This window comes from Drosophila subobscura, chromosome A (genome assembly GCF_008121235.1).
Source record: "Drosophila subobscura isolate 14011-0131.10 chromosome A, UCBerk_Dsub_1.0, whole genome shotgun sequence".
Taxonomy (NCBI): Eukaryota; Metazoa; Arthropoda; class Insecta; order Diptera; family Drosophilidae; genus Drosophila; species Drosophila subobscura.
In genome coordinates this window covers 13,155,736-13,181,534 of record NC_048530.1, presented here as the reverse complement: position 1 = coordinate 13,181,534, position 25,799 = coordinate 13,155,736, and the positions used below count along the sequence as shown (strand labels likewise).

At 43.3% G+C, this 25,799-nt stretch overlaps 4 protein-coding genes across 10 annotated transcripts; 2 read left to right on the top strand and 2 right to left on the bottom strand.

Moving 5' to 3' along the window:
- The first annotated feature begins 1,994 nt into the window (after window positions 1-1,994).
- Window positions 1,995-20,633, top strand: LOC117891346 (b(0,+)-type amino acid transporter 1). 5 transcript variants are annotated; one of them, XM_034796803.1, is made up of 10 exons: window positions 14,424-14,722; window positions 15,044-15,215; window positions 15,681-15,727; window positions 16,928-17,029; window positions 17,741-17,847; window positions 17,908-17,983; window positions 18,040-18,538; window positions 18,602-18,698; window positions 19,378-19,696; window positions 19,769-20,633. In XM_034796803.1, exons 1-10 carry the CDS (start codon window positions 14,650-14,652, stop codon window positions 19,837-19,839), a joined length of 1,563 nt encoding a protein of 520 aa, XP_034652694.1. In that variant the 5' UTR covers window positions 14,424-14,649; the 3' UTR covers window positions 19,840-20,633. The 5 variants fall into 5 exon arrangements, 4 of the variants coding, with proteins under 4 accessions (XP_034652679.1, XP_034652687.1, XP_034652694.1 ...); XM_034796788.1 differs by lacking the exon at window positions 14,424-14,722 and adding an exon at window positions 1,995-2,125 and having other exon boundaries at window positions 17,741-17,983; XM_034796796.1 differs by lacking the exon at window positions 14,424-14,722 and adding an exon at window positions 12,094-12,127 and having other exon boundaries at window positions 17,741-17,983.
- Window positions 20,634-20,641: 8 nt separating this feature from the next.
- On the bottom strand, window positions 20,642-22,492 carry LOC117891377 (nucleoside diphosphate kinase 6). The gene is made up of 2 exons (XM_034796818.1): window positions 22,201-22,492; window positions 20,642-22,119 (listed from the first exon to the last, which is right to left on the bottom strand). The coding sequence occupies exons 1-2, from the start codon at window positions 22,398-22,400 to the stop codon at window positions 21,864-21,866; spliced, it is 456 nt and encodes a 151-aa protein (XP_034652709.1). The 5' UTR covers window positions 22,401-22,492; the 3' UTR covers window positions 20,642-21,863.
- A 219-nt stretch (window positions 22,493-22,711) lies between these two features.
- On the top strand, window positions 22,712-23,487 carry LOC117901309 (probable 28S ribosomal protein S25, mitochondrial). Its single transcript, XM_034812022.1, has 3 exons — window positions 22,712-22,929; window positions 22,995-23,189; window positions 23,256-23,487. Exons 1-3 carry the CDS (start codon window positions 22,793-22,795, stop codon window positions 23,425-23,427), a joined length of 504 nt encoding a protein of 167 aa, XP_034667913.1. The 5' UTR covers window positions 22,712-22,792; the 3' UTR covers window positions 23,428-23,487.
- LOC117901294 (probable RNA-binding protein 18) lies at window positions 23,437-24,390 on the bottom strand. 3 transcript variants are annotated; one of them, XM_034812011.1, is made up of 4 exons: window positions 24,278-24,390; window positions 24,087-24,161; window positions 23,925-24,017; window positions 23,437-23,856 (listed from the first exon to the last, which is right to left on the bottom strand). In XM_034812011.1, exons 2-4 carry the CDS (start codon window positions 24,153-24,155, stop codon window positions 23,572-23,574), a joined length of 447 nt encoding a protein of 148 aa, XP_034667902.1. In that variant the 5' UTR covers window positions 24,156-24,161; window positions 24,278-24,390; the 3' UTR covers window positions 23,437-23,571. The 3 variants fall into 3 exon arrangements, with proteins under 3 accessions (XP_034667902.1, XP_034667893.1, XP_034667883.1); XM_034812002.1 differs by having other exon boundaries at window positions 24,087-24,207; window positions 24,278-24,387; XM_034811992.1 differs by having other exon boundaries at window positions 24,087-24,231; window positions 24,278-24,383.
- Between the last annotated feature and the right edge of the window lie 1,409 nt (window positions 24,391-25,799).

Genomic DNA, 25,799 nt, shown 5'->3' with positions numbered 1-25,799 from the left:
TGAAATGAAAAAGCAAAACAGTGAAAGCTAATCGAAAACAAACAGCAAGGGGAATGTTGTGCATTCAGCACTTTTGGCCAACGCTTATGGCACCGTCACCCCACAGAACGTATTCTAATTTATTAGGGAACTTTGCAACGCTGATAAAAAGATGTATGTATGTATATACTGTATACATATATATGTAGGATCTTCTGGAGGCTCTTCCTCTGTAAAGTGTGTGATATGTTCTCATGCTTGCTGTTTCCATTCAGATAATCGGAAGAGCTTCTAAAAGTAGACAATGCAAACATAAAAGGTAGAGCTATAGCTCAAAAAATCTATGAGTATCTATGAGACTAGTTTTTCATTTCGGATAATTTTTATATGTTCTTCTTTTCCTCTTTTTGCCCCGACAATTTCGATTTGAGGCAGAGTCAAAATTCAACAAAGCAAAGCCGTCGGTGGCGGAGTCCGATCGAGTGAAGAATTTTGTTGATGTTTCAAGGAGCGATGTCGTCAAATTATATTTACGCAACAGTGGCAGATAGAGAACTGGGGTACTTAATATCTTTTTGCACATGTATCAACGCTTTGTTCTGCTTAAATAAATATTGGAATATCTGTTGACTGCTTGAAACGCATTAGCAAAGGTTTGCAATTTTCGGGATGTACTCTGAAACTCAATTGTTTTGCTAGCCAAATAGAAGATTCCAAAAAGAGTCTGGCCTTAAACAAATAAATATAGAGAGCAGGCTAAGCTTTTGTCTCGTCGAACGCCGGCTAAGCTTACATACAAGTGCTACTACTACTTGTCCGTCTACCTGAATCAGATTTTTCAATGAAATTGTGCATTCTTGACACTGAGAATAAACAGCTGGTGGCACAGAGTAAATAAATCAACAGCGAAAGCTGCATAGAAATCTAATATCAAACCATGCCGAAAAGTGTACCGTTTTATATTCAAGTAAATCTGTTTGTGGGTGAAACTTGATAATAAATACTATACACATACACATACATACATATATGTACATATGTACATACTACATGCATATGTAAGTGGGTGAATGATTCACTGATCATTGTACCATGGGTGTATAGTCGGAAATTCATTTGTTCGGAGTTGAATATTCTTGCAAATTCTTTAACACCATCGATATTTTTTAACTCAGTTGAAACTTGAATACAGAGTGTTGAAATTTCCCCAAAATTAATTCATTTCAATTTCTTTAATGTGCGAAGCCTGTTGAAATTCCGTGTTAACTGTTCAAATATCTGTGCAAATAGTTTCAGTGCTGTTGCAATTTGTTTTTATATTGTAAAATTGTGTAAAATGTTGAAATTATAGAACCCTCCTGAAAGTTTTAAAATATATTTCAAAATGTTGAATGTTGTTTCTAATTGTTGAAATTCTTCCAAATTCTTTTGAAAATTGTTCAAATTGTTGGATATTTTTCGAAACGAATTAAGTATTTCCCTCAAAATTGTTGAAATACTAACAAATAAAAATAATATAGTTACTTTGAAAACTGGTGAAATTCTTTCAGTTGTTTAATGTTCCTGACAATGGAGAATTGCATCTGCAAATTATCCCAAAAATTGCCTGTAAACGTCACGATGTCACGTCACGTAACGTTACGCATTTATCCCACTCTCCAATGCAGCCCACCCTTCCAACCCGTTCTATCTCTGAATTTCAAATCCACTCTATTATACCAGTCCCTCTCTCTCCGTCTTGCTAACTCTGTGGCCCTTTCCATGGCCCTCGGTCCAACACCCACGCAAGCTCGCTCTCTCGTCTCTGGCCTCTCTGACGCTCTCTCTGGCTAAGCGGGCGAAAGCTTTGTGCCCGATGCAAAGGAGCCACTGCAGAGAAAAGCTGGGGAAAAGCTGCTAGTGCTGGTGACAACGCCGGCTGCAGCGGCTGAAGCAGAGACTGAAGCAGCGACTGAAGCAGCGACAGCGACAGAGCGAGGCAGAGCCGCTAGATTCCCGGCGCCTTATAAATACGTAGACCCCAACGCGGACGCCTTCATTCTCCTGCAGTGTTTAAAGTGACATGAAAGTGACGACATCGGGGCACTGTGACAAGTCATGTATCAGCATGTCCAACCAAACAACACAGATCATATTCATGCCAACGGTGAGTGCTCCTCCCCCACCCCACCCATCAGCAACGAGTCATCGGATCATTCATGCATCCATTCATCCATCCACCAGTTCCCAGACTCACTCGGGGGGAATACGCGCGCCGCCTCACGTACAACCTATTAGTTTTTGATGTGCTGTTTTTTTCTCTGCGCTAATTAACGGTGATTATTCGAAAAATTTGCGTTTGCGTTGCGTTTGGCGTTTTGGCGTTGCGTTTCGGGGTGCTAAGTGAAGGGGCAAACAGAAACAGAGCCGGAGCCAGCGCAAATTTGCTTGTGGGGCAGCATGTGATGCCGCTTGACTGGCTTCGGCATGTCTATGCTGCCGCCTGTGCCGTGCAGCCAGTGCCGTTCCGTGCCGCAAAGGTGTATTCTAGATTTTCCGACACTTTTTTTTCGCGTGCCTGGACGTTTTCTTTTTTTTTCTGTTTCGTGGAATTTGTGCTTCTCTCGGTGGAACGGCGCATGCGTCATACTCCCTCCACAAATAACGGTAACTTAACTGCCCGGCGAACATTTGCCACAGTGTGTGTATGCGTGTGTGTGCCTGTGTGTGTGTCGAAAGTCGGTTGCAGTGGCAAGAAACAGCTGTTCTAATCAGCCAGAGCCCAGACCCTAAATCCCCAAGTTCATTAAAAACTGCAGCCGGTTTTGCAGTCGGGCAAGGAGCAGTACAAGCAGCAGCAGCATCCACCCATCAGCCACCCACCCACCCACAACTGTGACACGCATCCACCCAGAGAGAGTGACAGAAAGAAAGAGAGAGAGAGAGAGCTTCGGATGTACAGTGGCTACCAGATAAATCCCACGAAAATACTATATTCCCAGAATTGTATTTCTTCATGGGAATTATTCTTTTGGCGGAGATAGAATGAGAGCAGCTAAGAATGAGCATTTTTGAAGGTGGCTTGGACAGCTGATCAATAGAGAAAAGGAACGACAGATGTACGGCAATCATGGTAGAATATTAATCACATGTGGAAAGCAATTCAAATCATAGAAGAGCAGCTTCCAAAGCCATCACACATAGGACCACAGATGGGCAGCTATCAGGGATGTACCAGACTAATCTCCTAAAGGGATCTACCACAGATGGGCACCTATCATATTCCAAGAGGACACTTTTAACACAAAATATTCATGTAAACTCAAAATCAAATCACAAAACATCTCTTCACCCCCATCCTGACCACCTCTTCACCCGTATAATCAATTTCAAATCACTTAAAAACCCATTTGCTGAATTTTAATAATAGAATTGTCTATCTAAAAGAGTTTAAAAGCACTCAAACGATTTTTTAATGAATTGCATGCGAAATTCTCACAAATCTGATAAGTCCAACGAATCAAAACCTATTTTTGCCGAAACTCTTAGGACACCCTTTAATTTTTGGGGAACTTTCGTTTTATCGAACTTTTGAAACGATTACGGGGTACGACTATTCATTGATTTATGGACTGAACGCGCAGACCATATATCATTAATCTGAACATGCATTCATACGTACACATGAATTGAAGTTTTTTTGCAGATAAGATATACAAGTATTGCACGTTTCGAATCAATAAAAATCATACAGAAAAACGATCTGCGATTATCAAAAAATTGAAAGTGAAAGTGTTGCTATTTTGTGGGTATATAAAAAGATAATAAGTGTGGGAATACATACGTGCATATGAGTGTACAATAGAATGGATATTCCGATATTATTTCCTACTTTATTCACTAGAGAACAAGATTTTGCTCTTATAAGAAAATATCTGTGTGGTATTTATTTTCAAAGTTTTCCAATGAATTAAAGGTAAATCTTTGCAATTTTCATTCACTGAACCCAATCCTTTCTTTAATCCCAAGTGATGGTCTCTCTTTTGACAATCTCGACTGTACATATTTACATATTTATGTACATAATTATGCACATACATATCTGAGCCACAAGAAGAGCCTTCTAGTCGTACTGGCTATAGGAAATTACCGACTATACTCACATACGAGAATGTTCATATTGCTTTTCATTTCACTTTCACTGGGGAAAGGTTGTTTATCCTAAAAGTAATTTTTATAGATAGTGAACTTCCAACCCAGCCTCGGCCAGCACCCATCCACCCACCCGTCCACTCTCTTTGGCTGTTACGCAATTGTTGGAAGCGCTGCCTTATCAGTGGCCCCCTTACTCCCAACCCAAACCTAATTCCTCATCGCAAGCACCAGCATAGATATACAAAAATATCTATCTATGTGTTTTTTGCCGCTGCTGCGGGCCTTGGGAACTTCTCTGATTAGTTCTTGGCGTGGGCTGGAGGCCTATTTTTAGGCGCTGGCTTCGCATTTCCATCGCCCCAGCAGCGTAGCATGGGCGCCAGCCGGAAGCGGAAATGGGGCACAAAAAACACAGTCGAATGTTGCAGCCAAGCGACGACGAGTCAAGGACAAAGTCAAGGCAGCAGAACACACAAAAAAGGGGGCGGATGAGCATGGGCGAGCGGCCCTGTGTGTGGGAGTGTGCAATTTAGGGGATGACTGCAATTTGCACTTGACATAATTTGTCTGGAGAATTTGTCATTTAAATGTGTAGAAAATGCGCAAAAAGAATCGAATGCAGAATTGCAAACAGCTTTCATATGCTTAAAGTCACGTACAGCTTTCCCATGCTGCTGCAAAGAGAATTGGAAAAAAACAAGAAACATTTCATGTGCATGATGCGGCCCAATGATGCTCGAGACTCACGAGGAGGAGTGTCCGTTAAGAGTGAAAGGAACAACACATATATGTACGTGTCGCGTGCCTGGTGGCTGGACTCTAACATTCTTTTTTTTAACTCTTAGATCAAGCCTGAGGCTTTTTTGGCTTTTATCTATCCAGAACGAGTCTGCGAGCATGTCACTGTGGCTACTTCGTGGACATTTTCATTGATAAATTGTATGCTAGCCTTGTACTCAACATAGAGATTGCTCTCGAAAGAGCTCTCTCTGTTATAAAATGATGATCAAGTGCTTCCCCTATTAACTTAAGCAGAACGATGCTTGTTTTGTTTGCTTGATTGTTGTCCACTTTTGTACAGATATATCTTTGCATAATATATATGCACATCAAGATCTGATGCATTTATTCAGAACATTCTGAACTTTTGTCATTAATCACACTTTCAGAGAGCTCTCCCCAGCGCTGTGGTTGCTGGCGGGTGCTTGTGCAATCAGATGCCACATCTACAATACCCATTCCCATTTGCAAGCCCCCCCTTTACAGTCCCATCTACAGGGCTGTGGCCTCTCGCCTCGGAAACTTGTGTAGAAAATTAAGCAAATGTCGCAGTTACTTTCGGGGGGTGGCAGTCATTCCACGGCGCAGCAGCATCTGCCTGCCTTCTGAAATTAGAGGCCCAAGACATTCGCCATTGTCCTTACGCATTGTCCTTGGCTTTGTCATTCATTTTACGAGCGAACCGGATGGCCTCGAGGTCCTTGGGGCGACCCTTTTTCTCCCAGCGCCCAGAACTGTGCTATGACTTTATCGGGCATCAACAAAGAGTCTACCATTTTGCCGAGAAACTTTTGCGCGAACGAAGCGGCGCTCAGGAAAACGCACAAGAGACCAAACGAAATGAAGAATAAATGTGAAGGGGCATGTGGCATGTGGCATGTGGCAAGTGGGGGGTTGCTGCTGGGGTGGCAGTGGGGCAGTGAAAGTGCGCAGCGATAACGCAGCCTGCGAGATGTTTCTCGCCTTATCAGCGAACAGCGAGAGATGTGTCCTGGCAAGGACATGCCCCAGAGCGCATGCCCCCGAAAAGCTTTCCTGCCAAACACCAGTACTCTCTCTCGTTACTTCTATTTTTGGTTGCCAGACTTTATGTACATACATATGTATGTATGTGTATGTAGAGCTATATGTACATATACATAAATACATATATCTGTATCTGTGGGATACATATTCATACATATGTACAGCAAAACGTCACAAGGAGCCGGCTTTGACGGCTGCCACATTGCGTAAGTGTTTTGGGGAGCGGGGGCGGCCATAAAAACAGGTGGCCCAACAAGGGGCGTGCCCCACAGATACAGATAAATACACAGATACACACACACTTACAGATACTAAACGACACGTGTGACCGCTTTGGATTGTCAGCAGCAGACGTCGACAGCGGCGGCGGCTCTACTCCCATTAAAAGATTTTTCATATATATTTAGACGAGAAAACAAGATACACAATTGTGGCCACAAGAAGTGTGGATGCTCTTCTTTTCAGGCTAAAAGATTCGTGGGGTTTACGGATCGTAAACTGTATAAGTTCTCATGTGCAAAAATCTTAAGAAGCTGAACTTGAGACCGCCAATCCCATGCCCCTCTACAAATACTGTAAACAGTTTCAGATAGATACAAATATTTACTCGGAAACTTCTTTAACGATAAGGAAAAAATATGTGATTTGAAAAATGAATCAGCTGATGATGTGAACATAACTGGTGAATGAGCCAGCGCCATCAACTTAGTCAACAATTGCGAGTATTAAAACAAATGTTTCGCATTTTGCGATGAGGAAAGCTCTATTATATTTGTAAGTGCTCAACTTTAAGAACCCTTCAATGTGGGACACTTCTGGGGCACTTCAGTTTAAACTATAAATAATATCAAACTTGTTTTGTTATGAACGAAGGTTCTGGGTCATCTGTGAAGCAAGTTCTAAAAGCAAATCGAACGTAATTTTAACTTTGAGGCACTTCGAAGGCATTGTCCCATTACATATTTATATGCAAGCGTTTCATCATATAAAATATCAAGGCTCTAGGTCAAGCCACAGCTGAGTTCCCTCGTACTGGTAGTCAATTGACTCATTTCTGGTTGAGTGTAGGCGTTACCACGAGAGGGAGGACATACAGAAGCAGAGGATAACAAGAAGAAGGGAAACGACGCGACGCGACGCGACGAGCCTCTAAAATTCATTTCCCAACCCACATGGAACAAAAGTTTCCCTCGCTCGCTCGCCCGCTGTGTGTGTATCCATGGATTGTAAGCGTATGTGTGCGTGTGTGTGTATGCCATGTCCTTGCTTCGCTTACAAATAATTGAGTGGCGCCTGGCCCCGGGCCAGCAGCAGAAACAGCAGCAACAGCAGCAGCAGCAGCATGAAATCGCGAGTTCAATGCCTCGAAGTTTTGCCTCCTCTTCCAACCATCCATCCGTCTGGCTGGCTTGGCTTTCGCCTACGCTTTGGTCCTTTCATCCTCCCCCCAGACCCTGCCTTTTCCCGCCTGGCAACAGGGCTCTTTTTCTCTGTTTCGTGGAAAGCCAATTTCACGTACAACTTCTGTGTTTCGTTTCCCAGAACATTTATTAAGTTTGCATGAGGCCCAGGAACTTTTATTTTACGGGGGCCTGATGTTTTTCAATTCCATTCCTCACATGGCCATGTGCCAGGGTTGCCATCATGCATAAAAGATAAACCAACACAGGAAGAGCAGATAAAGAGGCAGCAGGCAGCTGCTTTTGTATATTTTTGGAACTAAAAGTACGAGTATTTCCCCCGCATTCAATTAATTGTCGTGGAATGATTTAATTTCAATTTTCATTCCGTATTTGTGTATTTTTCTATTTCTATTTTTCACTTTCCACTCGGGATTCCAATTATCTCTGTGGGCCATAAATTGCCTTCGGACTTTCAGAGAGAGAGAGAGAGAGAGGGAGAGTCTCGCCAATGAATTTATCGCTTTGTAATTATTATTATTATTATTATTTTTATGGTCGATCATTAGCGTCATCGTCGTTGACAGCGTTGGCAGAGCGTAGGCTTAGCGCGTCACAAGATTCAAATGAAAATCAATTGAGTTAAATTGAAATGCCAACAGATACAGATACAAATACAGGCACAGCTACAGCTACAGCGAAAACAAACAGCAAAACCGACCGTCAGCAGAGATCATCTTCCAGCGAGCAAAAACATAGCAAATAATTCCCAGCGAAAGATATTCGATCCGATACGAAATTATATAAACAAGAGATTCTCGTATGGCTTTCCTGGAAATAAGTGCAATAACAGGTTGAAAGAGCTATCCAATTTGAATAGACTTTTAAATACATCTTTTATTTCTTATGTCGCCAATTATGGCCAGCTCAACTCTTTGTAGGCCTCTGAAAACGCATGGGGAAACGCTTTCTTTACCCCTTTTTATCTTGCACAATTTTCCCTTTACTATAAATAAAGTGAAACCGCGAGTCATATTAAATATCATTTGTCTGTGGTTATTTCTGGGTATCGTTTATCTTGCGGTGTGCCACTGGCTTTGAGCGATTATTGCAGTCTCAGCAAAATGATTTCTTGTTGTGAAATGGAATCCCTACCTACCGATTTCGATGGGGATATAGCAAATTTGCCGTTTACTCAAATTCGACTGGGGTCTGAGGGTGTGAGCGGATCCAGTGTTTAATACAAATTCTGCTATATCTGAGCTCTTTTCGGGTTGCATTGATGTGTCCTTGGTTAACCTTCAATGGATAATTCTTTCGGCATGGAAACTTCCTTCACTGAAAGCCAAGATCTCTTCCAGCAGCACTCTTCTACTCCGACTATTTCGATGGGGGTTTGTGTCTGCACTATTCTTTAAAAGCTTCTGCTCGGAGAAGAATATGGAAAAGCTTCTAGGGGCAGCAGACAAATACTTTTGATATTCTAGAATCAAGAACTCACATACCCAAAGTCTTGACAGCTTCTTCCTCCCACATCCGTGACCATCTCTGCAACCACCCATAACCCACCAGAGGAGTTCCCTATTTTATGTGTCCCTCTGGCTATTGTTTGTCGGTGACCTTCCCGCTTGGCTGGTGACAATGTCAAGGTCGTTTCTGCCATAAATTAGCACTCCCCATTGGGTGCGAGGGGTGCAAGGGGGTGCTGGGAGCTCTCTCGTAAGGGGCGTGTATGTGTCACAAATATTATGGCAAATTATAACCGTAGCAGCTCCACAGCCACAGTAAACACAGTAAAATTAATTACAGGCTCTGTCTGTTTCTGTTAAGCAAATGCATAAATAAAGCGCTCCCTTTTGACACAACGCTTTCACACATGCATTTTGCACTCAAAAAATGCACGAGGATAGGGGGAGGACACGCCCTTGACATTGACTCCCACTGTCACACGCAATCCCCGGCAACCCCCTTCTCGATTGCATCGTTTAGGGGGTTCAATCAATAAGAGTCTCAAGAGATCTCTCTGCGACAAACGATACATTTCAATTAAGCACCGGACAAAGAGCATTTCGACAGCATCCAATAACTAGAGAAGCGGCGGGGAAATCAGAAGAGATTGTACGGTGACTAGAGAGAGGGGGCCTGCGGGCCGGAGAAGGTGGAAGTGTCTGACGCAAATTGAAGCACAAAAGCATATAGAACAAATAATACCAATTCATGCCCACATTTGACAAGTTTATGCGAATAGAGAAAACGCGAATAGTGTTCGGGATAACAAAGGAATAAGGAGAGCAATAAGTAAAGACAACTGAGAAAACTCGAGGGATTTTTGTTCATTTTAAACAGGCAAAGTCTTGGGCTGCATCTTAAAAGGGTTTGGAAACGTTTATTCTCTTTTTCCTTAACAATCATACAATACAACAATCAACCACAAAGAAGTGTGCAAAAAACCAACAAAATCATGAAATGCTGAAATACTCACTGCAAAAATCCAGCGACAAACCGGTTGAAAATCCAGTCATTACCGGTTCTTGGTCGTTTTTGCTAAATGCTTTCATCAAAAGTTAATGCTTTAAATGAACAAGTCACAGAGATTAGGTTTCAAATGGCTTTCAACAGATTCACACCTGACAAGTGGACCACGAATAAAGTCAGTTAGCAGAATTAAAGCCTTGCCACAAGCGAATGATTTGAGCCGGCTGTCAGGTCTGGCAGATCATGCATAAGAAGTACGCGATCTGTGGTCCACGCATAAACCTAAGCGCTGGTTATGACACATGTGGGACGGAGCAGATTGAGTTCACTTTCTGCGGTTTCGGGACATGGGGCATGGCCGGGCACTGGGACAGGGCCATTGACACTTGCTGGGGACAACACTTTGGGCAACACTTTGGTCTCCATCGATACAGAACAAATCAATTAAGCGAACTCCTCACGAGCACCACAGGACAGTTCCCGGGCAAGTGCTTTATTTTTGGGCTACATTTTGGGGGCTCGCGTGTTTGGTCGAGGGTTAGGCAAACACTCGAGACATGGAGGGCATGAAAAGGAAATGAACGAAGTGTCAAAGGTAACCTCCTGCTGACAATCGATCCAGCAATCCATTCCATTTAGATCCTATATATGTATGTACATATGTACATGTATAGATACTTAGTTGAAATAATTAGCAAAGTTTGCGACAGAAGACAGATGAAACATTTCATGCGCCGTTTAATTAACAGGCAACAACAATTGAGAGGCAAAAATAAATGAGCGGCACAAATAAATAAATAAATAAATAAACAAATAATTCACATTTAATTTTTGGGGCATCCAAAATACAAATTTCAATGAATTGAGACGCAAGCTGCTCCCAATGGCAATGACAGAAGAGGGAGGAGGAGCGGTACGCAGAGGACATAGAGAAATTATATACGTATATGATACATAATAATCTGCCGCATAAACACGATCCTTAGCTACAGCGAAATTATCTTCAAATCACTTTGTTTTTAAATTCAAGCTACCGGAAAATGAACCAGTCATTCGTCGGTAACAAGTTAATATTAGACTCATTATTTCTTTAGGGTTTGAAATTATATTTAGTTTTAATTTTAATTCATTTCAACACTTACACATGTGCGCTTCGATCATTATAATTATCGACAGCTAAGCTCGTTGCAAACTCTTTGCAAAATATTCCTGATCAATTAAAGCGCAAGAATCTCTGTGGGTTCGAATCTGTTTTAGGATTTTCATTTGAAACCCTCCTCGGACTCCTTGTAAATGTGCCCCAATATATTCGCTTCTAGCCATGGGATACCTGTACCACATTCCGATGGCGATTCTGTTGACAATGGCTAGGGTGTTGATTAGTCGGTGGGATGGCCTTGCCCCCGACGATCCATCTGACGCGACGCCCGCAACAAAATTAACTGAAAATATTTAGCAAAAACAACAAATAGTGGCAGCAGCAGCATCGACAGCAGTGCTGGCGGAGGAGGGTGAAGAAAAGGCAGCAGATCAGAAAATCATTTTTATTTGGCTGCCCGCCAATTGAGCTGCAGAAAGCATACCCCTCGCCCCACTGTAGGCCGCAGGACCACCATCCTCGTGTCACACGGGGGAGCTTTGAATATTTGAGATTTTCACTTTTGCCGGCCCCCAAAAAAGAGAGAGAGAGAGAGGAAGAGGAAGAGAGTGTGGAAGATTGGCGACTGCGAGGCAGAGAGAGGGAGCGTGAGAGTGAGAAGTTTGTGTGCTGTTGTAGCGCGTGATTATTACTCATTTAATGGCGCCGCTGCCGACGCTGCTAACATTGCCGTCGACGCAGACGCAGACAGCGACGACGACGACGACGTCGACGACTTCTTTGCGTCACAGCACGGCCCCGGAGCGTTGGATGGATGGGGATATGGTAGGGAGTCGGGGGAGTCGGTGGCTGCCACTCAACGGCCCCAGTATCTCACAGCACCTGTACCCGGTACCCATACCCGGTACGGCACCGCCATGGCGCCGTACCACCCTCTCGTTTATGCCGGTGTCCAGTGGCGCTCTACTATATACACACACAAAGATGTATGTATTCGTGTGTACTTGTACATGTGCACATGTGTGTATGTATGCAGACTCGGACTCTCCCTCAGTTATCAACGCGGAATATCGTTTTTTGTTTTCTTTCAGTCTGTTTTTCCGCATTAATTTGTCTAAATAATTAACGGACAGAGATCAGGCGACACGTAGGATCCAATGTTCGTAGTGTGTGCCGTGCCGGTAGCAGAGACAGAAAATCATTTGAAGAAATAGCATGGAAAATTCATATCTAAGTGCGTGGACTTTATTTGAAATATTCGTAATTTCTTCATTGGAAAACTTTCTCTGTGCGTGTCTTCATCTGTAAACTGTTCTTAGTGTCCTTAGTGAAATAAGTTCAGTGTAAAAATTCATTTAAAGATCTTTCTTAGTGCGCTCTTCCCTTCCAAGTTCGTTTCCCTTCCTTCCAAATTATTTTTTAGTGTGTGTTCAAAGTGCCCTTTTCAGTCAAAATCCTACCTTAACAAAGCGTGGAGTCAATCAGTTAGTCGAACCCACATAAAATCCCAGATATTTGCAGAAATCTCGGGTATACGTGCTTTTCGGGGTGTACAAACAGCTTGACCGATTCCTGGCATCGACAATTAATGTGTCACACTGTAGCGCCAGTCTAATGCCTGGGGCGTTGAGTGGCTGACAAGACGAGTCGAAATCACATTTAATAAAATGGCATAAATGTCAGAGGAGCTGCTCCTCGCAGTGCCTCAGTGGAAACAAATGTGTCAGTGTCTCTTGTAGCGGACCAGTAATCCCATCCAACAGAATGCAGTCTAAAGCCCCAAGAGATTTATTTTCAAAGAGTGATTGGCAGTGCATGTTTATCCAGAATAGAGCGGATGTGCTACGTGATGGATCGATTGTTCGAACGTTTCCAATTGACTGATGCTACTCAATAGATCGTGTGCAAGTGTCAGCTGAAACACACTTGTTTCCTTTCATCATCATACTGATGATTATCAGCATCAGTGGGGAATACAGAAGGGGCCACACGAGTATTCAATAAATTGTCAGCTTAGCAAAAGATCTGAAAGTAATGTACCGCGAGCACCCGAACCACGGCCCTGCCTGTCCCTGCCGCTGTCCCTGTCCCTGTCCCTGCCCCAGAAGTCGATCAACAAAACAAAAATGTTCTTGGGCCGCGTGACTTTTATGACAGACGAAAAAAAAATAAAGTAAAATACATTAAAGAAGATGAGGCAGAAATAAGCGGTACGAATAGACGAAGATTTAGAAGGGAAAACAGAATCGTTTATTTGTGTTTATAAGCAGATATAGCAGATATTTGAACAAGTATCTCTGTATCTGCGACCGAAGATTATTCATTTATGTGTACATATACACAGATACATCGGTGGGCTGTGTATTCGGAACTTTTGCTGAAGCTCACCAGAAAAATACGTACCAGATCTATTTGTGGAGTGTGTTATCTAGACAGACTACATATACGTTTTTTTGGGGGGCAAGTCCAGTCGAAGAAGCGAACGGCAATAATAAGAGAAAGAACATAACTTTTGCAGGCATGAATTTATCCTTGTGGCAAGACCATCCTGGGTTCTCTGTACGAGTGAAAGTTGGGGAGCTTTTGTCTGACGAAATATTCTGCTACTTGCCATGGGGCAAGAAGAGACGCGTCTGGTGACGTAGTTAGGCCTTTCGCTTGGAGTCGCTTTCGCGTGGCCACATGAGGGCCCATGACCGGCCGCTGTGGCGGCACATGACCCAATCCAATCCAACCCAATCGACGGCAGGCCGCACCACCACGAATCTTCTTCTCTATTAATAAGCAACCAATTGAGTCAAATGAAATGCGCAACAAACAATTAATTGAGAGAAGCGCATGAATGAAACTGTCATCAGAGAGAGAAAGAGAGAGCAAAAGAGTGTGAGAATTGGAGAAAGAGAAGCCAGAGAGAGAGAGACACAGAGAGAGTGGCCAATCCCTTATTGTGGCACCCATTGATGCTGCACGCTGCAGTGTAGTTTCAATTGAGCAGCGGACAAGAAACCTTCTACTGACGTCGACGCAGCGAAATTCAATTTCAATTATTTTGTTTTTCATGTGGAAAAATTATAAATAGCCCAGCAGAAAAAAAGCAACGAAGATATAGAGAGGCGTGAGATAAGAAACGAGAGGATCAAAAGCTTAATGGCCCCAAATGCCTGCTGCCTGCTGCCTGCTGCCTTCACCTTGACAAATTCTATAATCAAATGCGAAAAATATCAGAGCCATATCAAAGTTATACAGAAATTGCATAAATCAGTCAGGAGGGGAGGACTTCTATAGATACTGCGACGAGCCAACGGCGTACGTAGCGTCGGCGGACAGTGTGTCACGTAGACAGCAGCGGGCGAAAGCTAACAAGTGCCGACACAAACCGAAACGAAACGAAACGAAGCGTAGCGAAACGACACCGACGAGAGAAAGCAGCGAGCCAAAGAGAGTTTCGTTGTGTCGCTAGCATCCTAAGGCAGCCTCTCGCTTGTTCTTTGACTGCCTGCGATTCGGCTCTCCATTCGGCTGCTGTTCGGGTGGCAAAAGCTTTCACGGTGCGGACTATTTGACGCGGCCGCCAATTGGGACAAGAACAGTCGCCTGCGATAAGTCGCCCCAATCGCCTCACGGTCTTTTTTACTTCAGTACTCGCTCCACGCTCGATCCATCTGCCCGCCTGCCTTCACACTCGTATTCTGCCGATTCGCTGAGAGCTGAAATTCGCGGCGAAATAATTTTAGCAACTTGTTATCCGTCCATGCCATGCGCGATAAAATATCACAACTATTTTGCTTGCAAAAAAACGCATGCAAAAATAATTCAACAGATAATAGAGGTGTGTGCGCAGAGTCATTATCAATGATATTATTACCAACAACAACAACAACAACAAAATACAATTACGCATCCATATATGGGACAAATTGGTGGGGACAGACTGGACAGATTGGCAATTATCAAGTTCGCCGCGATGTCTAGTCTAGTGTTTATCTGCGATACACGAGTGTATTCTATGCGATTGACATACATATACATACATAAATATGTACAACTTTTATTTATTTTTTTCGTGTGCATCCCATGCTAATCCATGTGTTTGATCTGTTTCTTTTATCTATCTATCTATCGGTGATCCCCAAATACACGTGTGCTATAGGACATAATGTGCCAACAAAAGCAGCGAACAACGGGACAATGTGCGCCAATGGGTCTCTTGGGGCAGAAGGGCCCGAAGCGACAGAGACCGACTCATCAGGGACCGGGCGGATGCGGAAGCCGCTGGAGAGGAATGGCTCAACGCAGAACGACGCTGTTCACCTCGAGAGAAGGTAGGCCGATCATTGCAAATCATCTATTAACTTATATTTACTTAACCCAAAACTCAAGCCCAAAGTCCACTTGGTATTAGCACTTGGCTGTCAATTGAATGGTTTACTCTAGTCAGTCGGCTCTAACGAGGTTTGGTTGCCCAGACATCTAACAATATTGATTTTGATCATATTGATCAGCAGACGTGTTTCGCATGGACAAATTTCAAGATCTCTCCACAACGATCTTTGGTTTTGAATTGAAAAATTATAAGTTAAAAACATTCAAAATGTCTTCCACTCTTTTCAAAACTATTTTAAGCTTGGAAAAAGTTTGATTTTAGAGAGCTGCAACCCCGGTGAAAATAGTTCATGGGAAAACATTCTAAAGGAGGGCTTTCAGTGATACTAACTCATTAAAACTATCTAGAATATATTCTATTTATTTATCTATAAAATATCCTTTCATCCTCTTTCCCTTTACAGGCTGGGCCTCTTCAGTGGGGTGGCTTTAATTGTCGGAACTATGATAGGTAAGTCCCCACTCCATCTGTGCTATGCGATGCGATGCTCTCCACCTAACCTCATCGACGAAAACAAATGCATTAAACATGAGGCCAGGAATATGGCGACGACGAAAAAACACGAATCCGAACACGCCATTTTTCTTGGATTGTGCCAAACGATTCTGGTGTTGCCTTCTTTTCCCTTTCCGTTTTTAATACATTTTCCTTTTTGTCTGCTCTCTAGGAGTCGGTACAAATTATTGAAGCACATTTTTTGTTCATTCGTTATTTATTTATTTATTTATTTTGTATTCGTGCTTTGGCTTGGAGGCGCGCATGGGCCAAAAATACGTACGCATAAATTTAGATATATGTACCGCTCCTCGTACCTACATAAGTATGTACATATGTATGTATGTACATACAACTTATGTATATATGTATGTATGTACGTACATATGTACATATACAGCGATATGTATTGTCTGACGTGTTGTCCGTGTTTGTGTGGGTGTCGGCTACGCAATCCGGCAAAGGCCAGGGAGAGACGACGGGAGAGGCAGCGGCGGCAACAGGCAACAACACCAGCGAGAGAGAGGCGGCAGTGTGGGGCTCTACGGATTAACGAGAGTTTCTTGTGGTATATGTACACGGAGTGGGCGTGACGCAATGTGGCAACAGAGTAAATATTTATGACACGAATAGTCGTATCGGGCTCCAATGGAGCTCTTTTTGGTATTGCACTCTGACCTTTGGCAATGGCGCCAATTGTGTCACGCAATTGTGTTACTAAATTGTTGCACGCATAGCCCCCAAGCGCCCGCCCCTCCGGCATATAACACACCAAATGGGGCATTCCGTTGTACCTACCCCACAAAATACATACCAGTATTTACCGTTATTCCGTTCTCCAACGAACGCCTGGATACGGAGAGATGCAGCTTTCTGCCTGCCCTAAAAAGCTCGCTGCCTCTCTCTCTCTCTCTCTCTCCCTCTCTCTGACTCTCCCACATTTCTGACGCCTGTCTGTACCGCCCCGTCCCGTTCCTTTCCCTTCCTAAACTTGCATTAACATAAATAATATAGAGAAAGGAGCTGAAAAGTACAAGCCCCTCCAAGAAACAGCTGTTTGCCGGGAACGTACATATGCAACGGTAACTTATGCACATTCTCTCTCTTTGTCTCCCTCTCTTTCTCTTTCTCTTTCTCTTTCTCGTTCGTTTGCAGGGTCTGGAATATTTGTGTCTCCCTCCGGTTTACTGGTTCGTACTGGTTCCGTTGGAGTTAGCTTTGTAATCTGGCTTGCCTGTGGTGTACTCTCGCTTTTGGGTAAGTAACCGTCCATCCGCACACTCAACAAAACACTCATGCACTCACTTATACACTCACTCGTGCACTCACTTATACACTCACTTATGCACTCACACGTCGCACTCATCGGCGTCTAGCCACGTGCATTTGACCCACTTACCGACTGCCAAATGGCCAAAATCACAAACATCCGAGAGGCCATCATTTATCACAACTTGTTGCACGGCTGGCATGGGGCCAATACACTTGCTGTATATTCGGGCAGACTGTCGCGCTCTCTGGGCTTTTATTTTGCCGTAGAGCATGTAAATATCTTAATATCTATAGAGAGAAATCCAAAAGAATGTTAACGAAAAGAGTTCGAAGCATTTAAGCAATGAAACATTTCCCAGAGTCTTAGGAGCCCCAAGAGTGGATCAATGCCATTGAAAGAACTGGCTATTTTTTCTGCATTAAATTAGAATTGAAAGCGTTAGAAGTATACATAGTTCCGATCCCACAGAAAATCGAATTCTCAGGTGGTTTATCGTGTCAATCAATAAGAAAGGGAAACGTTTCAGAGTCAAGTGCAGCTAGTTCAAAGTGGGAAATATGGGAGAAGAAATACCCAAAGAATCTTGCACTGTAAAGTACTTACACAAATTGAGAACACCAAAAGAGACTAAACAAAAACCTAAGTAGCGTAAATCTAACGCATATTTTCCTTACAAATATTCAATTGTTTTGCAGGCGCTCTGGCATACGCTGAACTTGGAACGATGAACACCTCTTCTGGTGCGGAATGGGCTTACTTTATGGATGCCTATGGACCGGCGCCGGCGTTCCTGTTCTCATGGGTATCGACATTGGTGTTGAAGCCATCACAAATGGCTATAATATGCTTATCATTTGCACAGTATGCCGTTGAGGCCTTTGTGACGGAGTGTGATCCGCCCAGGGGTGTCGTGAAGATGGTCGCACTGGTGGCTATTGGTAAGATCTCAATGACCTCCAGATGAACCGACATTTCAACAATCTGCTATCCACAGTGATGATACTGTTCGTGAACTGCTACAGCGTCAACCTGGGCATGGCCGTGCAGAATGTGTTCACCGCCGCCAAACTGGTGGCCGTGGTGATCGTCATCTGTGGCGGTGCCTGGAAACTGATGCAGGGTAATACGCAGCACCTGTCGAATGCATTTAATGGACCGATGCCTAACGTCGGAGCGATTGCCACGGCATTCTATACGGGCTTGTGGGCCTACGATGGCTGGAATAACCTCAACTATGTCACCGAGGAGATCCAGAATCCCAGCAAGAATCTGCCACGCTCGATCATCATTGGCATACCGCTGGTGACGCTCTGCTATGCCCTGATCAACATCTCCTATCTGGCGGCCATGTCGCCACAGGAGATGATCGAATCGGAGGCAGTGGCCGTCACCTTTGGCAATCGCATACTGGGCGCCATGGCCTGGCTGATGCCCCTCAGTGTGACAATCAGCACATTTGGCAGTGCCAATGGCACTCTGTTTGCAGCTGGACGGTAAGCATTTGAGGCTCGCTCGTAATGATGTATCCCTCTAACAGTTATCTGTTTGCTTTGCAGTCTCTGCTTTGCCGCCAGTCGAGAGGGCCATTTGCTGGACATTCTCTCCTATGTCCATGTGCGACGCCTCACACCAGCCCCGGGCCTGATATTCCACGTGAGTATCCAACAGAGGATCCATCTATCCCACCATCTGTCCATTTCCCTGTCTGTTTTGATTTATTTACGTTCGTATCCTCGCTCCCTTTTCATATCCCCCCCACCCCTTACTCAAGACCCAAAAACCTGTTGAAGTTTTAGATGTTACCCGTCGTACTCGTACCATAGAGGACATTGAACATTTTAAATATAAACTGTTCGTACCCCTTGATTCCATAGGAATGAAGGCAAGTCGAAACGCTGGAGGAGAAGTTTTCATTTCCTTATTTTCTATGCCCATTTGACGTGACGTTCATCTATTCCAATTATGTTTCTACAACTAAATTCCAAAATTAAAGGCGAGTCTTAGAAGTTCAGTCTGCATAAATAATACTACAGATAAATTACTTTACCTAATCTGTAGGTAATGAAACGCCTTCATGAAAACTCTCTACTAAATGATTACATTTCTCCTGTAATCCAGCCGTTAGACCACTTCATGTACTTTACATCTATCAATCGATGAAGAAATCTAGCCATAGATTTTTAGGCACCCTGTGAATGGCTCTTTGTCGCCATAACCCATCCCCATATGTTGCGTGTGTGTGCGCGTGTGATGATTTTGTGGCAAAATATCCCCCGTTCTAAACTCCTCTTTCTCTCTGTATCTCTTTCTCTGTATTCGTATCCCCGTCCAGTCGCTGATTGCCTCGGCAATGGTGCTGCATGGCACGATTGATTCGCTGATTGATTTCTTCAGCTTCACCGCCTGGATATTCTACGGCGGCGCAATGCTGGCCCTGATCGTGATGCGCTACACCAAACCCAACTATCCACGGCCATACAAAGTGCCTATCATCATTCCCGTTGTGGTATTGGTCATATCCATCTATCTTGTGGCAGCCCCCATCTTTGAGACGCCTCGCATTGAGTATCTGTACGCCCTGCTCTTCATATTTGCTGGCCTCATCTTCTATGTGCCATTCGTCAAGCTGGGCATGACACCGCGCTTCATGAGTAAGTAAACCACATGGAAACTCAATATTATAAGTATAATCAAATATACAAATCAATTATTAACATTTACAGACAAGGTGACGCTGTTCTTCCAGCTATTGCTGGAGGTTGTGCCCACCTCATCGATGGCCATGTTCGAGTGAACAAATGCTCAAAGGCAAGATGAAGGGTAAAGGGTAAAAGGTGTCAGAGAGAGACAAGAAAACATTCAAACATTATCTACTATACAAGAATATAAGAATACTATTTGAAGTACAGAATGGGTATGAGAGGATACACACGAGAGAAGCAGGGGAAAGCAGAAAGCAGAAAGCAAAAAGGAGAAAGGAAATAGCAACCTATATTGATATATATTGACGTTGTCATTGACAAACAAAAACAAAAACTATTTGAAATAGTCTTTTTATGCTATGAGCTGGTTACATTCAAAAGGTTATATATGCATATACTTACGATACAGAAATAAGTATAAAATATACACCCTCCCTCCCCATATATATCTATATTGTATCAGAAAGGTAGCGCGCCTAGGCAAACGTTGCATAGTTGATAGGATACCAAAATAAATAAGCAAATGACAAGAGAACGAGAATAAGAAAAAAAAAAAAAAACACACACACACACATTTAAACAAATTGGAAAGGTCCTTGCGGTCAATGCGGTCCAGAGATGATATGATGCCGAGTTAGGTGCAAGGTTAAGGTACAGTCATCGAATGAAAGACAAGATAACACCACCAAAAAGAAGAGTACAGTACCCACCTAAAGCTATCCACAACATCTGGCAACACCGATGCCGCCGCAGAGCATGCAACTTTCTTGTTTACCCTTTTTTTCGAGTTATATACAAGATTAACGATCTAGAGATCTGTTTGGAATAGCAATATATATGTGTATATGTATGTGGGGAACTTAAGGAAAAAACAAACAAAAAACCAGAAAATACAACAAAAAAAATATTAAAAACATAAAAAATACAAACAAAAAACGATTTAAAGAACGTTTCATACTGGAAAAAGGAGACGAGACGAGACGCTTGTGCGAATTGTGAAAATTGTAGGACTGCAAAATAGGCATTAAAGATTTCTAATTGATACAAAAAGTAGGGATCGCAAACAATGAGAAAAAAATGCAAAACCAAAAAAATAGCAAAAAAACAAAAACAAAGCAAAAAATTAACAATATTAATATGGAATATGGATAATTGTTAATGAATCTATCCCTCAATTTAGTTTTCCTTTTTTTTTTTTTTTTTAGATCTGTAGAGCTTTGTGAAATTGTTGCCTTCAGCGAAAAAAAAAATCTCCCTATTTTATAATTTAATATTTTATATGCGTTTCGGTGTTTTTTTTTTGTTTTGTGCCCACTTGCACGAGTTAGAAAAAGACAGACAGACAGATGGAAGGGGGTGCGCGGTCTCGCTCGCACCCACAAAAGGAATTTACAATTTTGGTTTTTGATTTTTCTCTGTTTCTGTTTTCCCATTTCTTTGGCGATGCTTCTCTTTTCTATCAATTGTCTGAACCGATATACAATACAAAAAAAAAACATATATACATATGTATATCTATATCTTTATATAGGGCTACACTACAGCTACACAACACACAAATACGAGTAGATATTTGTATAATTTGTTAAGTTTATAAATTTTATAATTTTTATTACAATTACAAAACTATTTACAATGGAGCTAAAACGGTAACCAGAAACAAATCGAAAATCTCTATCTATACATGTACCTACCACGTAAAACATAAATGAGTAATGAATTGTATTATGTAAACCAGAAATTGATGAAAAATAAAGTTTTTGAAACACACAAAATACAATGCCATCTAGGAGTAATGGTGTTTTGAGTAGACCGCACAGTATTGTCTTCCACTTGAACGTGTACTCGTTGAGTGAGATTAGAATATCAGCAGTCCTGCGACGCATCAGCTTCCTGTCCGGCTCTCTACTCAGTAGAGGCAGTCACAGACATGAGGAGCTCCACTCTACGGCAGCTTTTGTACCAAATACAGTGGGACCACCGAGAACTGCCGACTCAAAATGCACCTACAAAAGCAGCACCCAAGGGCTTTCCAAATATTCACTGATTCTGTCTTATAATTACAAAAATGCTGGGCCAAACGTTTGGCTAATAATTGACTAGAATAGCGACCCTATTACGTCCTCTTTTTGGACTCGCGGTCAGCCACGGCAAGCACATCGAACTCCGGAAACAGAATGCCAATCTCACGCAGGGCCGAGGCCTCGCTATCCGAACCGTGGCAGGCGTTGCGTGTGTCGGACAGGCCGTAGAGCGCACGTATGCACTGCGGTTCGGTGTAGACGGCACGAAACACCTTGGTCGGTCCCATCAGGCGGCGCCACTTCTGTATGGAGGCCTCCGACTGCAGTATGAGCGCATAGCAGGGTCCGCTGCCAGGGGGTAGGGTGGGAGGATGTAGTCCGGGTTGTACACCACATAGCAGGCGGAGGACAGGACTCTGTCCCACTCACCTGTTCATGAAGGTGGTCAGGCGGTGGTAGAAAAACTTGCCCCGGTGCTCCGCATAGAAACGATCCGATAGTTCTTTCGTAATGTGCACCTCCTTATGGTCGAGCACGCGAAAGTTCTCTTCAATCAGGGCTTTAATCTGCTGCAGGGCGTATGTGTTGCGCAGCACGTGCGGCTTGATCACGGCCAATGTTATTTCCATTATATTGTTAAGTAAAACGTTTCAAAACGAAGGTAATTAAGTGTTTTCTTATAAAGTTTGCCGGCTTCCATGTAATTTTGTTGTTGTTTGAATTCATATCGATATGTGTATTGATTTCAGATATCGATGTAGTGTTACATGATGTTTTAATTAACTGCCTCTATTTGAAGAATATTTTGCATTTCGAAACATTCCATGTGCATTTTGTTAAATGGTTTTGTTTAATGTAATTACTTTTAATTTCGTTCCGAGTGCATTATTTGTATCGATGTATCGTGTCGTGCAATTCGAATATACGACCACACTAGGCCATCAGCTGAGCGCATTACACAAGCAGCCGCTAAAAAAACGTTTTTGTTTTCGCACCCATTTATTTCAATTAAAACACCAGAATGCCTTTCATGAAGGGACGCGAGCCAATACGGCGTACCCTCAAGTACCTGAATGCAGGAAAACTGGTGCTCAAGGACAAGGTGCGCATCTTCAGCGTCAACTACAACACATACGGCGATCATCATGCGGGCGCCAGGTGGGTCTTCGTTTGTCTTCTAATGCTCCGAAACCCAATCTAATCGTTTCTCTCGTGCTCTCCAGGGACTTTGTGTTTTGGAACATTCCACAAGTGCAGTTCAAGAATCCCGAGGTGCAGGTGCTCACCATGAAGAATATGACGCCGTCGCCGTTTGTGCGCTGCTACTTTGACGATGGCCGCGACATGCTCATCGACATTGATAGCCGCAATAAGGACGAAATCATCGCCCATCTGGTACAGGTGGTGGGCAAGACGCGGTAAGTGTCTGGCTAAATGCCATCTACTGCTCCTGCAAGTCTTCAATATTGCTAATCTTCCTTCAGCGAACAACTGGATGCAGAGGCCCGCCTGAAGGAGAGTAAGGACAATCCGGCCAACTTCGGCTATGGCTGCGACCGGCACTGCATCTGCGAGATTCCCGGCCAGATACCCTGCCCCGGCACCGTCCCACTGCCCGAACAGATGCGCGGCAAATTCAAGTTTGCCCCAAAGTAATGCGTTTCCTTTTATGCTGGGTGTGTCTTTATCTCTTAAATAAATTAATTGTAAAGTAAATGGTGTGGTTGTCAGGCTGTCTGCTGCTGAGGTAGCGCCCTAAGTACTAAACATTTCTTGTAAACTAAGTTGCTCGCGGTGGCCTCAGCGTCGCTTCGGACGCTGCTGTCGATGGTAGGGAGCCGAGGACTTGCCGTAGCGCTGAGTATTGTCCCGGTCCTTGTTGAACTGATAGCGCTGGATGAAGGGCACGTTCGCGTTGATGCCGTCCCTCGGATTCAGCTCGAGATTGTCGTCCGTCTGGCGATCCAGGTGTTTCAGCTTGGCCTCGATGGCGCGTATGGCCTCGGATTTGCTGATTTTCTCCTCGCGCTTGCCCGTCCCCAGAGCGGGAATCTCAATCCGCGGCTTCGGCTTTTGCAGATCATCCTATGTGGTTATCGCACAGTAAAAGTATTAGACAGGATGAAGAAGATATCATGTGGCATTGTGCTTACATATTTGATGTTCTTGGCCAGGCGGACGGCTATCGAGCGGCTGCCCACGCTTGTGCCATCCAGCCTGAGCAGCGCATTGGTGGCTCCCTCATTCTGGGCACGGTGGAAGGAGGGGAATGCAGTGAGTACAGTGGCGTATGCTGTAAGTGCATGGTTACGTACCTGGGCGAATGTGACAAAGGCATAGCCGCGGGACTGGCCAACCATGGGGCCGCCCTTGTGGAAGAGCATGTCGAACTTTTCGATGGGACCGCATTTTTGCATTAGTTTGAGAAGTTGAAACCGATAATTGGCAAAGGCAGAGTGACTATTAGCTTAGTTTTGGGTCAGCATTTTGGCTGCAATCAACTTACTCGGTGATCCGCGAATCCAAATTTCCCACCCAGATGCGTCGCTGTTCCTCGCCAGCCCCAGGCACAGCCCCAGCCCCAGCGACTGCTGCTGCTGCTCCGGCACTTGTGCTGGCCTGTAAATGCATATTTATATGACCAATACTACACGAACACAACTACTTCAAGTTTTACGTACAGCATTTGCCATTTTCTTGGCGAAATCAACAAAAAAAAAACTAAGTGCAGCGGAGTTGCAGTGTGGCCGTTTAATCGATCAAATATATAAATATACCAAAATATATATACTAATTTTTAAAATATACAAAAAAAAATGTATCTCTTAACCCATTTACACCCGCTTTATTTATGAGGTGGAACACCTTGATATAAACAGCGGAAAATAATACTCTTAGCATATCCTCCTTGTAGCTCCATCCATTCCTTTTGGACGAAATTAAAGTTTGAAAAACCATATATTTCAGTTAAAATGCGCAATAACATTTTGAAGGTTCATATTACATGTGCAGAAATTACAATACCCACTGGTCGACAATGGGCTAAGAGTTATCTGTTCTTGACCGGAATCCATTTCCCCGAATTTGATGTTCGGCTTCATTTTAAAAGCTAGCTCGAACCACTAAACATACAGTACATATTTATATAGATGTGTAAGTTCATGCACTCGTCACCGCTGTATGCAAATGAATGCATTGTTATTTTTTAGCGCTGGAAACTGGTCTCGTCTTGACTCCACACAAAAACTGCATAGTGAATTTGTATGCATTGGCCCATTTTCTTTAAACCTTATTTCCCACTACAGACAATCAAAGATAGTCCAGAAAACTAGCAACCATAATAGAAAATTGATAAATCTATCCGATAAAATTATATATTTAGTCTTAGGAGTCTTGACCAGCTAGCAATATTAAGCAGAATCTCAAAATAGAGAAATACGACTTCGGATCAACGAAAACTATGTTTACTTACAGTGCATACCTTGCATACTGATCTTTTATGCATTGGCTCATAATGAGCTGCCCGAACATATAAACTTCCTCCATTCTTTAAAATCCCATCCCAATGCATTTAATTAAATTAAATTTAATTTATATAAGACTTTCAATCTTTTCCTACCGATCTGGCAGCACTCAATCGATATTGATCGCACAGCGTTGCCACTGACAAGGCATTTGAATTTAAATCTGATTATGACCTCCTTGGATTTGGACAATCTTTCTCTCTTACTAAATTGATATAATTTGAGCGCCATCAAGGGATTTGCAAGCACAGATTACCTACGTATGCGGCAAATGACCAACATGTTGCGCCCAGCAGTGGCGCAGCGATAAAAAATCCAAGCAGCTGCAACGGCGCCAAATTGCCATGGAAAAAGGCCAAGGCAAGGGAATGGCAAGGGAGGGCAAGGGAAGGCAAGAGAATGGGTTTAAAATATGCACGCAAGCAAGCAATTGCAAGTGGCGGCATGGTCATATAGAAATTGCAGCATGCATACTAAAACGCACTTTGGCCAACGTCCCCGCCC

What these genes read in the sequence shown, in the direction of transcription:
- LOC117891346 (XM_034796780.1), top strand. Translation starts at nt 14,650, where the DNA reads ATGCGCGATAAAATATCACAACTATTTTGCTTGCAAAAAAACGCATGC. An exon ending in TAATTCAACAGATAATAGAG is followed by an intron (nt 14,723 to 15,043) that starts GTGTGTGCGCAG and finishes CGTGTGCTATAG; the next exon opens with GACATAATGTGCCAACAAAA. An exon ending in ACTCTGTTTGCAGCTGGACG is followed by an intron (nt 18,539 to 18,601) that starts GTAAGCATTTGA and finishes TTTGCTTTGCAG; the next exon opens with TCTCTGCTTTGCCGCCAGTC.
- LOC117891377 (XM_034796818.1), bottom strand. Translation starts at nt 22,400, where the DNA reads ATGGAAATAACATTGGCCGTGATCAAGCCGCACGTGCTGCGCAACACA. An exon ending in CTGACCACCTTCATGAACAG is followed by an intron (nt 22,120 to 22,200) that starts GTGAGTGGGACA and finishes ACCCCCTGGCAG; the next exon opens with CGGACCCTGCTATGCGCTCA.
- LOC117901309 (XM_034812022.1), top strand. Translation starts at nt 22,793, where the DNA reads ATGCCTTTCATGAAGGGACGCGAGCCAATACGGCGTACCCTCAAGTAC. An exon ending in GATCATCATGCGGGCGCCAG is followed by an intron (nt 22,930 to 22,994) that starts GTGGGTCTTCGT and finishes CGTGCTCTCCAG; the next exon opens with GGACTTTGTGTTTTGGAACA. An exon ending in CAGGTGGTGGGCAAGACGCG is followed by an intron (nt 23,190 to 23,255) that starts GTAAGTGTCTGG and finishes ATCTTCCTTCAG; the next exon opens with CGAACAACTGGATGCAGAGG.
- LOC117901294 (XM_034812002.1), bottom strand. Translation starts at nt 24,188, where the DNA reads ATGCAAAAATGCGGTCCCATCGAAAAGTTCGACATGCTCTTCCACAAG. An exon ending in CCTTTGTCACATTCGCCCAG is followed by an intron (nt 24,018 to 24,086) that starts GTACGTAACCAT and finishes CACCGTGCCCAG; the next exon opens with AATGAGGGAGCCACCAATGC. An exon ending in TGGCCAAGAACATCAAATAT is followed by an intron (nt 23,857 to 23,924) that starts GTAAGCACAATG and finishes ATAACCACATAG; the next exon opens with GATGATCTGCAAAAGCCGAA.